The sequence below is a fragment of the Vigna unguiculata genome, chromosome 3 (genome assembly GCF_037176805.1).
Source record: "Vigna unguiculata cultivar grain cowpea cultivar isolate G323 ecotype 2 chromosome 3, ASM3717680v1, whole genome shotgun sequence".
Taxonomy (NCBI): domain Eukaryota; kingdom Viridiplantae; phylum Streptophyta; class Magnoliopsida; order Fabales; family Fabaceae; genus Vigna; species Vigna unguiculata.
The window spans coordinates 68,158,480-68,171,186 of NC_140794.1; the positions used below are offsets into that span (position 1 = coordinate 68,158,480).

The following is a 12,707-nucleotide window of genomic DNA, read 5'->3' on the forward strand; positions in this document are numbered from 1 at the left end:
ATTATACGAATATGTGAAAAATGAGAATCTACTTTTTTTTTCATCATTCATCACCAATGACTCTACACTTCACTCACTATAACAATCAATATGAACATATGAATGTGTGAACCAAAAAAAGTATATTTTTTAAAGGAAAATGATTTTTTTACTACTAAATTTTGACAACTTTCTCTTACAACCTTATGTGGCATGTTCTAAATGGTTCTCCATTTCTTCATTTTTTATTTTCAATATTTCACTTAGAAGATGACACATCATAATGTAAAAAAAGTTGTCAAAATTTAGTAGTCAAAATATCAATATCCTTTTGTAAACTCAACTAAAATTCATTGGCTTTTTACGCATTTCTTTCCTCATATACAAGGATGTGAAAAAATCACATCTTTCACATTTTCATGCCTTCATTTTTTTCCGCACATTCAAAAAAAATCAAATTGTAACCAATTAAACAAATTCTTTATTTAACTAATACGTAAACAACTAATGTATAAAAAATTATTGGATATTTAAATGTGAATCTAAATCTCACATTGAGTAAAAAAGAAAAAGTTGAGCATTAAACTTCTGTCTCAATATTTTAGATTGAAAATGATGTCAATTTTTTATATGATTGGATTCATGTCTTATATTAATATTATATCTCTTAAAGAAATTCCGTGCTTTAAATATCCATTAATAATAATTGAAACTAATAAGTTGTTGATCTAATAAAAGAATGTAAAAAAAAAAAAAAACTTATAAAGATATTTTGTTCTCAAAAATAACAATTTTTTATTAAATACTCAATTAAAAACTATAATTTATTGATATTCAAAACTTTACAAACACGTCACAAATTTAGAAATGAACAAAGTCTGATACAATTAGAAAGTTGATTTTTTTTTTTTTTTATTTTGAGGCCAAAGACAATTATTGTTGTAGACGATTGTTAAAAATGAAAAGACGTCCAATTCTTAATATATGATGTGTCAAGTTTTTTAATATATTTTTAAGGTATATGTGTTTAAGATTGAGCATGATGAAGAAATAAAAAAGTAAATAGTAAATAAAGAGATAAAAACATAACAGTATGCAAAGTAGTGAACAAAACAAGTGTAGAAAATATACCATGCAAACATTTTTCAAATTTATCACTAGTGTAACTAAATGTATTATAAACTAATAAAGAAGCATTGTACAATCTATAAAGTAATCATAATAAAAAGTTAACAAAACTGGGATTGGATGCATTATTGCATTGCATGTCCCTCTTTTATAATGTAAAATTTACAAAGAGAAGATGACACCTGGATTAAGGAAAACAGTATTTAAATTGAAATAATATTTATAATATTTATTCTTTATTTAAGAAAAAATGAATAGAGTTCAAACTATATTATTAACAAGAATATAGTTTAGTAACAAATACTAAAATGATTGTAATTTTTTAACATATATTTAATTCACACAAGTAAAAAGACCTATATTTAAATTATAACAAAAATTTACTATATATTCTGAAAACATAGATTAAAATCACAGTTAATTATAAATAGAAGGACATGTAATTTTCAATTACAGTATGTGATATAATATTCTCAGGGTAAATTTGTTTATCTCACAAATTTTCCCATTCTTCCACCCATTAATGCAAATCTGTGCATACTTGCTTAATATATATTTTTTTAATGTAAATAATCGTATAACCTTAAACTAAGTATGAAGGATATTAAGTATTTTTTATTATAAAACTAATAAGTTGATTATATACCTGTATCCAAGAATTTAGTTTAGATGTACTGATGTTATAGCAGTTTTGCATCTCATTAATTATGTTTTGAAAATTAAGTGATTTATTGACTGATGATTAATCTCTTAAAACATTAATTAACATGTCATCTTTTAATTAAAAATTACTTCTCTAGATATGTTTAAACTCATGCATGTTTACATTTTATTATTATTATAATTATTATATATATATTATAATAATAGTAATTATTATTATTATTATAATTAAAACAAATTCTTTTTCCTCTCTAACAATGATTAGTCAGCAGCAGATCATAAATCATAATTCATTGACCCTGTTCCTCTCTTTATGTTCCGATTAAATTAACATCAATTTTTTGTTTTTGGCTTCAGTGATAAATTTTCAGCATCTATTTCAAGGTTTCGTCTTTTTTGGTATTTTTTTTTTCACGGTTGGATTCTTTCCTAGCTCACTCATCTTCGATTTTCTCAGCCTGTTTCCTCTTATGTTTCAATAGGGTTTCTATATTTTTTTTTCTTTTTTTTTTCTTCTAAGCATTTTTTTTCTCCAGAAATTCTTAAATTCGTGGACGTTCAAGGCTCGATTTGGTACGTTTCTTTCGATTTAGGGTTAGGGTTTTGTGTCTGTTAGTCAATGGGTTTGTTGCATGCAATTTGTGGTGTCGATTTTCGTACCTTCTTCAAATTTCTATTTGGTTCTGTTGCAGTGAGCTATGGGCACTGGCTGTTTTACATTTTTTCGTGAAACAAAGCATCAAAATTTTAACTTTTTATTTTCCCCGACAGGATTTTGATTTGGATGAATTCTGCCTTTTCTCTCTCTCGTTTTTATTTCTTGTTGGCTTCTTAGTGCATTGAATTGGAGCTGCATTCACTATACGAATTGAACAAGGTGGCATGATGCAATGAAGTGTTGTTCTTGGAGGGTCTTATCAGTTTAGCACTCTGAATTTGGAGGCAAAATGTTCAGTCCAAGCGTGGATTCTGCTAGGGATGCTGGTGGTGTGGCAGGGCCTGTGCTAATTCCCATGCGGTTTGTGTGGCCATATGGGGGAAGAAGTGTGTATCTTAGCGGTTCTTTCACACGGTGAGTCTTTTGCTGATTAACACACCTTAATCCTTCTGCAATCATCATCCATTTGGTGAAAAGGGCTCCACTTTGTTCTGATTTTGTTGTGTTGGTTCTCGTGGGATTCGTGTCACTTTCCAGGTGGTCTGAACTTCTACAAATGTCGCCAGTGGAAGGCTGCCCAACTGTTTTTCAAGTCATTCATAGCTTGGCTCCTGGCTATCATCAGGTCATTTTATAGTGTCTGACTAACAAGTTTTGTTCACTTCATAATTTTTGTGGTCTATTGTTTATAATTTTTGTTTTGGTGGCAAAATGTTCATTTGGCACTGAGCTATGTGTTAATGACAATACTTTATAGACAGCATAAGAGAAATGTTATTTGGTGCAGTTATTTCTAGAGGTTTAGGGCAAGATCTATTCACAATCTTAGTCTTTTTTGAGATTTTGTTTTGTGATGTTTGATTTTCTCAATGAATGTTTTTTGAGATACAGCCCTTTTTTTTCCGATTGAAGTTTGTTTATGAATGGTGTCATGGGAATAAAATGTTTGACATTTATTCTTGGTGGCTAGATACTTATTACATAGTTATTTGAATGCAGTACAAGTTTTATGTTGATGGGGAATGGCGGCATGATGAGCATCAACCTTGTTTATCTGGAGAATATGGGATAGTTAATACCGTTTTATTGGCTACTGATCCTAATTTTGTACCTGTTTTAACTCCAGAGATAGTTTCTGGATCTAACATGGATGTGGATAACGAGGCTTTTCGACGCATGGTAAACATTACTCATACTTTGACAGTTGTTAATGTTGTTATGAGCATATCTTATCTTTGCATACTGGCCGGTGGAGTTGTACTTGGTACTTTGACAATGGTATTCATACTGATATCTATCTAAAGATTGTATTGTAACTCCTTTTGGAACTCCTAGATCCATTATTTTAATGTCTTTCAATTCTACAATGCTCATTTATCTAGGTTTGACATAAAGTGATATCTTTTTGGTGTAAATGTTTGCCCACATCTTAGAAAGTTTAGGATAGTCAGTGCTTTGGGGAGTGGGATGAATGGAAAAGAGAGAGAGAGTAAAGAGACTGAATAGAATATGTGGAAGTGGGAGAGAAGTAGTAGTTTATGGAGCCAACCGTTGAAGGGTAATTTAGTCTAAGAAAGTCTTTACCAAAACATCATATCACCTTTATTATTGCTATATATTAAGATTTTCGTTTCCTTGCTTATGAAAATTCATTGTTCAGGTCCGATTGACAGATGGTACATTAAGTAATGTGTTGTTACCAAGAATATCAGATGCTGATGTACAGACCTCTCGTCAGCGTATTTCTTCATTCCTATCTTCGTGCACAGCGTATGAATTACTTCCTGAGTCAGGCAAGGTTTGGAACTTTTACCATCAACCCCTTATTTTTGTGACTTTCCATCTAGAGTTACATAATTTACTAACTTAGGGACATCTGGCCACAGGTTGTTACCTTGGATGTCGAGCTGCCTGTGAAACAGGCATTCCACATACTGCATGAGCAGGTATCTTTTTGCCTGGACTAAAATTTTTATATTGAGTTTTCAAATATATTGAGTGATTATGCTAAAAATCTGTTTGAATACTGGATACTGCATGTTACTTCCTTTCTTTCCCTGGTAAATAGGCTGGAAATAACTTGTATGCTTTTGAATCCTTTTGCTGAATTTGAGAGGTTGTTTCAAAATCTCTTGCTTTGACAATGTCTGAGTCTTTTGCATCTTTCATTTTATGCTCTAGCATATTCATCTGTAGTATTACTGTATGTTTTTTCTGTTGCTGATTAGTAGTTTGTTCATACAACTTATATGAATCGAGTAATTTTACAGGGAATTCCCATGGCTCCTCTTTGGGACATCTGCAAGGGGCAGTTTGTTGGAGTTCTTAGTGCCTTGGATTTTATTTTAATTTTAAGAGAGGTATGTCAAGTACAAGACTATATTAGCCCATTCTATTGGCATATTTTTGGTAGCAAAGCTCTTGTCGTCATGGTTTGTATTACACTTAAAATAACTTGGAAAGGCTAATATCAATATATACAAGCTGTACGACAAATTACAGAAACTGGTATGAAGAACATAAAAAATGAATTAGAAAACCAAAGAGAAATATTTATTGCTTGGTTATAGAATTATAGTTTATTCTTTTCATGAAAGGTAGACCTATTGCTTCATATTCCTTTAATTTAGTCCGATTGTATACTTGTGTGTTAAGTTCAACCATCTTCTTGCAAGAACTAAGTTCAACCATCTTCTTGGAAGAACTGTATCTCCAGCCTTGCCCCATGGCAAGCTCTATCAAATAAATGGCCAGACCTGATTACAAAAACAAAAAAAATAAACAGAAGAATCTGAATATATTTGAGCAATTGACGATGAATAAGTGATCAATAGATAATGTATGTTATTTGCGTAAACAATACATTACGGAGTTACTATAACATTCATCTTCTAGTTTTAAAGAAGCAACTTCAAAATTTGAATTTGGTCTGTCTTCTAAGAATTTCTAACCTTTGTATTGCTCAAATTCCTGTAAGAAACCTTTTAATACGGTCCATTTGGTGGACATTAAGGGGATGAAAAAGGATAGGAATAGGACAAGGGAGCTTGATTAGAGTTGGATAGGTTATGAACTAGGTAACTGTAATCTTTTGTTTAATATTCACTGGAAAACAAAACCAGATGTAAAAGGATAAGAATAGTATCATCCTATGTTTTGTTTGATTCTCTGAGACGGACCAAAATGACATAATCTAAATCATATTTAAATGACAACTTACCGGTTTGACAGAATTGTATATAATTTTTTGAAATAAACTTAATGTATTTTTTGAATTCTTATATACTATCTCAAATTATAAACATATCTAATTAACAAATTATAATTGTTTAGTTAATTAATTATCTCTATAAATATATAATTTAGACATGTACTGAATTTTAAAACCAATTTCTTTTAAGACTATGTTGAATTAAGTTATAAATTTAAATTATAAAAATTATGAGTGTAAAAATAATTTTGACTGAGTAGTAACACATGATGTAAGTAATTTAACTCTTCTGTTAATCATTCACATTTTAAATAACGAAGGGAGAAATTTCATAACAGAAAATATTTCTTATCTTATTTTTTTTCTAAAAATAGAAATTTAGGGAATTGCACTCCATCTGTCTTCAGTATTTCGTAATGCTTGTTAAAACTTGGTCCTTTTCTCAGCTTGGAAATCATGGGTCCAATCTGACCGAAGAGGAGCTTGAAACACATACCATATCAGCTTGGAAAGAAGGAAAATGGACAGCATTTACACAGGGTTTTATCCGTGTAAGTATTTTATGTTGGCTTTTCCTGTCATTGATATGTGAATGCCTTTATTGTGTAATTCTACTTTTATATGATGATACTTGTTTTCATTCTGACCATTATACATTGATTGTTTTCATTTATGCAGGCAGGGCCATATGATAATCTGAAAGAGATTGCTCTGAAGATCCTGCAAAATGGAATTTCAACAGTTCCAATTATTCATTCATCTTCTGAAGATGACTCATTTCCCCAGCTGCTACATCTTGCTTCACTTTCAGGAATCCTTAAATGTAAGTTTTTTTCCCGAACTTTCTTTATATGTATGTTTGTTCAGATTTGGCTGATTCTTACCAAATTGGTTTCTCAGGCATTTGCAGGTATTTTAGGAATTGTTCTAGTTCATTGCCCATACTTCAACTTCCAATCTGTGCAATCCCTGTGGGTACGTGGGTGCCCAAAATTGGGGAGACAAATTGCCAGCCTCTAGCAATGTTGAGACCAAATGCTTCACTTACTTCAGCCCTAAACTTATTAGTTCAAGGTGTGATTTCTTTGTCTAACTTTGAACATATTGTACAAAAGAAATTGGTATCCTATTATTTTTTTGAGGCATTGAGTTGATGGTAGAGGGTACTCCGTTTTTAGAAGAAGGGTTGTTTTCAAGTGTAATTAAACAATAAATACAAGATAAATGTTTAGAATAAATAAAAAAGTAAGGATGATCCATTTTCTGATTTAAAGAAATGACCTTTGATAGAGGTGTTTGCTTATGCTAATATAACATCTTGTTCTTTGTTTTGTAGCTCAAGTAAGTTCAATACCAATAGTTGATGACAGTGACTCATTACTGGATATATATTGTCGAAGGTTAGTTGTTTTTATTCTTGTCAGTACACTTATTGATGCCTTGTTTGAGATACTCGGAATTAATCTATGGTCCAATCATTAAATTGTCCTACCAACAGTTCAATGTTTAGAGGCACTTGTCCAGTTTTCACTTTTCCTCCCCTCCTTGTTTTTACAGTGATATAACAGCTTTGGCAAAGGACAGAACATATACACATATTAATCTTGATGAAATGACGGTTCATCAGGTAAGCTTTTTTCCTTAAAACTTCTGTTGACAATTCATGAAAATAAAAAAAATAGAAATATGAACAGTTCATTTTTTCTGGTTAGGTAGTTTTGCGGACTGCATGACACTAATTGCATGAGGATGATGTTGAGAATTTAGTTAAATCAGTTATTCCTCTCTAAATTTAGGCAGCACTACAAAGAGCATCTAGAACTAAGATACTTTAATTGTGTTTTTCCCTACTTTTGAAGTTGTGTAATATCCATAATTTTTTAAACGTTTCTCATCTCAAAAATGATAGTTGATCATTTGTTTCTTTTGCTTGATTATTGGCTGTTAAAGAGATATAGAGCTTGATGTGATGCTAATTGGTAAAGTAAAGTCTTACATGGAACTAGATTGCTTTTATTCAGAATGGTAGCATAGTAGTGCTGTTGATGCAGAGGTTCGATATCGTTCTGTTTGGTGTTGAAAGTTAATATGCACCAATGAATTAATGTGTACATAGTGAAAATAGGCATTCACTTTACCAATAAAGAGTTACTTTCTCCTATGTTTATTTTTCTACCAAGTCTTGTGTGAACTTCAAATGAACTTATCCTTTGAATGTTTGGTAATGTATCCATTTGTTGGAACCTGTCATGAAGAATTAATTAGGCAGATGAATTACAGATACCGGCAATAATAATCCAGGTCAAATTGTACTAGTTTTCTTGTAGCATTTTGGTGATCAAAATGAGGGGCCTTCCCAAAAATGTGATATATGGATAAGAAGTGAGTTTTAGTTAATGAGGATGAATTAGTAGTAAAGGAGAAAAATGATGAAGGAACTTCTTTTTTAAGACTTATCTATAAACACTTATAAAGAAGAAAATAAGAAATTAAAATAAATTGGGAATCTCCCGTGAGCTAAAATCAACTTAGCTCAATTTTGGGAGAAGTTGGATGATATGACTTGTGTTGAGTGTGACGTTCAATTCAATGAAATCTTTCATTTATTTCCAATTTGTAATTTTCAATGTTCGGTTCCTGATTGTGCTGATGTAAATCCACCTTCACCTTAGGCCACACCTAGTGAGAATACTTTTAGCAGAAGCTAAAAGCTGATTGTTTAAGCTGTCAAGAAAAATGCTGATTTTAATAGGATAATCACTATTGCTCTTAGTGGCTGATTTGAATTAGGATTGCCGCTGTATTTCTTTTAAATGGGAAAAACGGACTCTTCTATCCAATTTGTCATCAAACCTCTTAATTCGTTGCTAATGCCAGTTATAAGGATTTTGCTATTTATTTGTATTTCTATCTCCTGAAAGTCACTTGGTTTCTTCCCATTGTTTGGATTCCTTTACACTGTCACATTTTAGGGATGAAAAATTGAAGTTGTTTACCTTTTGTTCCAGTATTTCCTTGTATAATTTTGGTGGATGTTAATTGTTAAATCAGTTTAAGAATAAGGGAGAAAGCCTGCATCTTTAACTGTTGATGAAGATAGTACCTAAGTTGGTGTATTTTTGCAGGCATTGCAATTGGGGCAGGATTTTTACAGTTCTTTCGAACCGAGAAGTCAAAGATGTCAGATGTGTTTGCGGACTGATTCTCTGCATAAAGTGATGGAACGTTTGTCACAACCAGGTACGTTTGTTTGGCCTTTATGAGATGAAAGGCACTTTGTGTTTTGAGTTATAGTTTAACTAGACTTCATTGAATGCAGGTGTGAGGCGGCTAGTGATTGTGGAAGCGGGAAGCAAGAGGGTAGAAGGCATCATATCACTGAGTGACATATTCAAGTTCTTCCTTGGTTAGTTTGGATTGTTGGTGACCAAACAAGTTTGACAGACAGTGTGGTGGTCATGACACTTATGCATATAGTCAGGCAACCATCATCGGCCCAGCCACAGGCACTAAGAAGAGATTCCAGAGCTTTTACACGGTGATTTCATCTTTATTTCATTGAAATACAATTGGTTTGGCCTCTTGCTTCATTGCCTTGTTTTAAGATTTTAGGCTAGAGAAAGAGGCCTGTAAATTTTAGCCTGATTGCCCCAAATTTATTCATCTTTCCCCACTCATATTATGTTCAAATATGTTGTCTTCCTCATATGGATACAGGCAAAGGGGAGTGCACAATCTGTGTAATCGTTTCATATATTGTCCAGTGACAAATTTCGGGGGAAAAATTATGGGAGGACCAATATTCCAAATACTATTTTTTGTTGACTAGCTTTAGTTCGAGAAATAGCATTTGTTAACTATCCTTTTTGTGGAGTGGTGATGGGCAAATATATTATGTTTTTTCCTCATTCCCAACCCTAAGCGAATGTGGTTTTTCTTTTTTCAATGGACGAAAGGGTAACAGAGTTGGTGGTAATGAATGAAAAATGTAAGAAAATCAATGCGTCAATTTCTTCTTCGTTGGGACTTAATTTAAGAAATGAAATTTATTTATTCGGTGCCTATTCTTGACAGAACAAAAATATTTCCAGAGTCGGAATGTAAGAAAAACAATGATCTTTAATAGCAGTACATGATGCACACCGTAAAACAATGATCTTTAATCAATTCATTAGGGTAAATAAAAATAGCCTTAACAGGATAGGTTGGATGCTGCACAGTACAGTTTTGCTCGGTTTAAGAGTTAGTAATAATATTTGAACTAAATTTGATTTGAACTCAATTTCATTTCAAAGGAAACCCGGAATAATATTTCGAAAGTCACAGAATAGAGCAGGTAATGCGTATGTTAAAAAGAATCGCACAAGATTTAAATCCCAGCATAATAGGGCAGGGACAAAATGTTACCAATACCGTTCCAAATCATATACTGCAGTAACGCATGAACTGTTATCAATATGGATTCCAGATATTAAAAGCATCAAGATAGTGAAAAAGAAAAGAAAAGAAGAGAACATTAAGATTACAATTACAGTGTAGGAATATACACTAAGTTGTTCACATTTGGCACTAGCATGCACACATCTCTTGGCGTTTACATGATTGACAAACACAATACTGGTCTTAACAAGACATGCTACATGCTAGTCCCTCACTATAATTTGATTTTCAAAAATATGTACATCTGAAAAGAGAATAAGATGCATAATCTTCCCTTTTCTGCCTGTTACAATAGTATTAACAGTACATAAATAGTTTCCCTCCTTCAAATGTTAAAACGAAATATCAGGGTCCCAGTGTAGGTATGTATGTCACACGAGCCTCCACAGAGATCACGTCAGCAAGAGTTAAACCACCCATATACCCAAGTATTGCACATTTACAAACAACAAAGGAAAGCGTCCCAGTTATGTAGGTATGAGTGCCAATATCTGATTTCTTATAATACCCATGCATTTCTGTATCTCACCATATATTGGAATATTCTTTGAACATAATGGCTGCAAACTGGTGACAGCAGAATCTAGTACCTGAGCGACATCTGCTGGGGGAAATTGTCGTTCTGTACACTTCTGCATTTTGTTTTTCCAAAAAATAGGTTAATTGTACAGGTAAAAGGTCTTCAATTGGACAACTGATCTAATCATTTATTTTGAATATTTCATTAAAATGTACCAATTCTATTACTCTACACTTTATCTTTTTTTTATCATGAGCATTTAGATAAAGCAACCTTAGAGAATGGTGTCCCTATTTAATTGCTTTATGAATAAGAGACACTGACCAACTGTATTACAGTCCTTTTATTGAATAGAAAACAATTTGTGAACAGACTTAGTAGGGAAAAAGTTTACAGTGTTAGAATCTTAAAGATATAGCAACGCGGTTGATACTAAGATCAATTAGATTGGTTCTATATGTATATTACTAGCCTACAATAGGGTACATGAATAATTAGTATCTATGTTTTCTTCCCTATAAATCGAATGGCTCCATTGTGGTCTAAACACAATTCATTATATCCCTTATGAGTTTCTCTCCTCTAAACATGGTATCAGCCTATTCTAATGGAATTTACCAGACCTATTGTGCCACCTATTATCGAACTATTTATCCACAAATGGGAGTATGTGAAAAGAGAAGTCACATGTCGAGAAAATTTACTTTGGTGCTTATTTCCATGTTATAAAAGGAACACAATGTTTACTTAGTTGGATGAATGAAAATCTCTTCCTTTTCTTTACTATTGCTTTAGTGTTTGAGAAAAATTAAGAGAGAAAATTAATTTCTCTATAGAGTTCTTCATGTAGTTATTTTTTCTATTCCCAAGAGAGGGTGAGTTAAAGAGAAGAGTATGTATTTTTTTTCCTTTAGTAAAATTACATTATTGCCTATTGTCTGTTTGCTCTTATTTTCATCTTTTATTTTAGTTGTGCATTCTTATCTTGTCACTCTCGTAACCAACAAAAAGAAACATGGTGGATATGACCTATATGCTTCAACTTATTTGCTTATCCAAGAGGAACTGTTAATCTCGTAAATAAGTTAGAATCCTATAGACATAGTAACTGTTGATAATATGATCAATTAAACTGATTCTATATTTATATTATTAGCCTAAAATAAGTAATTGAGTATTATGTAATTATGTTTTCTCACCTATAAATTGAATAGCTCCGATATGGTCTAAAGACACTGAATTCATCATACTAGATATTAAATGCTCAACAAATAGAATATTAAATTGAAGAGAAGTTGAAGTTTAAAAGTTTCAATACTAGATATTAAAGAAACTCCAATGTTGTAAAATAAATGATAACTTCTACCTATTTCTTTTCTTCCTGAGACTTAGATAACAAGTGGAATTAAATTCAATTTAGCATTTAAAAGTGCACCACAAATATAGGTATAACCTTTCCTGATTTAAATATGACACTTATACGATCAATAAACCCATTCATGTTTTTTAACCTAATAGCTTAAGCTTTTAGGTTAATTGGTATTGGCCCATGACATTGTATGAAAGCTCTATGACCAAGTGGTCTAGACTTTGATACTGCTCCAATTCTAAATAATGGTTTTTCAACAAAAAACTTGGGTGTGTTTTACAACTGAGCCCAAAGGCCTCTTGTGCAAGAGGAGGTTAGATAAACCATTACCGCATCTTCACCAAACAACTTAAGCTTTTATAATAATTAGTCATGACAACATATTTGTAGAGAGATCTGAGAAGTAAAATATGGCATTGTCAGAATGCTGCTATTTGCACCTTGGTGTTTATTTTGCCACTACGTATTCAGCCTAGGTTTATATTCTTTAACCAAGATGGTACAGGAAAATAATTTTACAACAAAAAGTGAGTAAATATTAGTCATCCTAAATAATTGAAGGCAACAAATTAAGTTGATAGTGTTGATACTTTGATAGAAACAATTATTTACAATAACAGCCATATTCTGTAGCCCCTCTTAAAAGCTTTTATTTACTGTGGTTCAAAATTTAGTGATAACTTTAAAAAAAAAAAAATAAGGCAGTTTCAAGTCATGCAAATGGCCCTGTCTTATGGAG

General features: G+C 31.9%; 2 protein-coding genes across 15 annotated transcripts in view; one reads left to right on the plus strand and one right to left on the minus strand.

Annotated features, from left to right (window-relative positions):
- Positions 1-2,088: 2,088 nt before the first annotated feature.
- LOC114178439 (sucrose nonfermenting 4-like protein) lies at positions 2,089-9,512 on the plus strand. Of its 3 annotated transcripts, none has more exons than XM_028064344.2 (15): positions 2,089-2,169; positions 2,307-2,343; positions 2,606-2,842; positions 2,966-3,053; positions 3,428-3,607; positions 4,089-4,226; positions 4,315-4,374; positions 4,699-4,788; positions 6,086-6,190; positions 6,318-6,462; positions 6,540-6,713; positions 6,976-7,039; positions 7,197-7,266; positions 8,765-8,879; positions 8,959-9,512. In XM_028064344.2, exons 3-15 carry the CDS (start codon positions 2,718-2,720, stop codon positions 9,048-9,050), a joined length of 1,446 nt encoding a protein of 481 aa, XP_027920145.1. In that variant the 5' UTR covers positions 2,089-2,169; positions 2,307-2,343; positions 2,606-2,717; the 3' UTR covers positions 9,051-9,512. The 3 variants fall into 3 exon arrangements, with proteins under 3 accessions (XP_027920145.1, XP_027920144.1, XP_027920147.1); XM_028064346.2 differs by having other exon boundaries at positions 2,139-2,186; XM_028064343.2 differs by having other exon boundaries at positions 2,094-2,343; positions 2,542-2,842.
- Positions 9,513-10,145: 633 nt separating this feature from the next.
- Positions 10,146-12,707, minus strand: part of ALY3 (DNA binding protein) — a 31,352-nt gene continuing 28,790 nt past the window's right edge. For all 12 annotated transcript variants that reach the window (XM_028062689.2, XM_028062687.2, XM_028062682.2 and 9 more), the window contains one exon: positions 10,146-10,711. In XM_028062689.2, the coding sequence (XP_027918490.1) occupies positions 10,547-10,711 (165 nt within the window). In that variant the 3' untranslated portion in view covers positions 10,146-10,546. The remainder of the gene's footprint in view (positions 10,712-12,707) is intronic.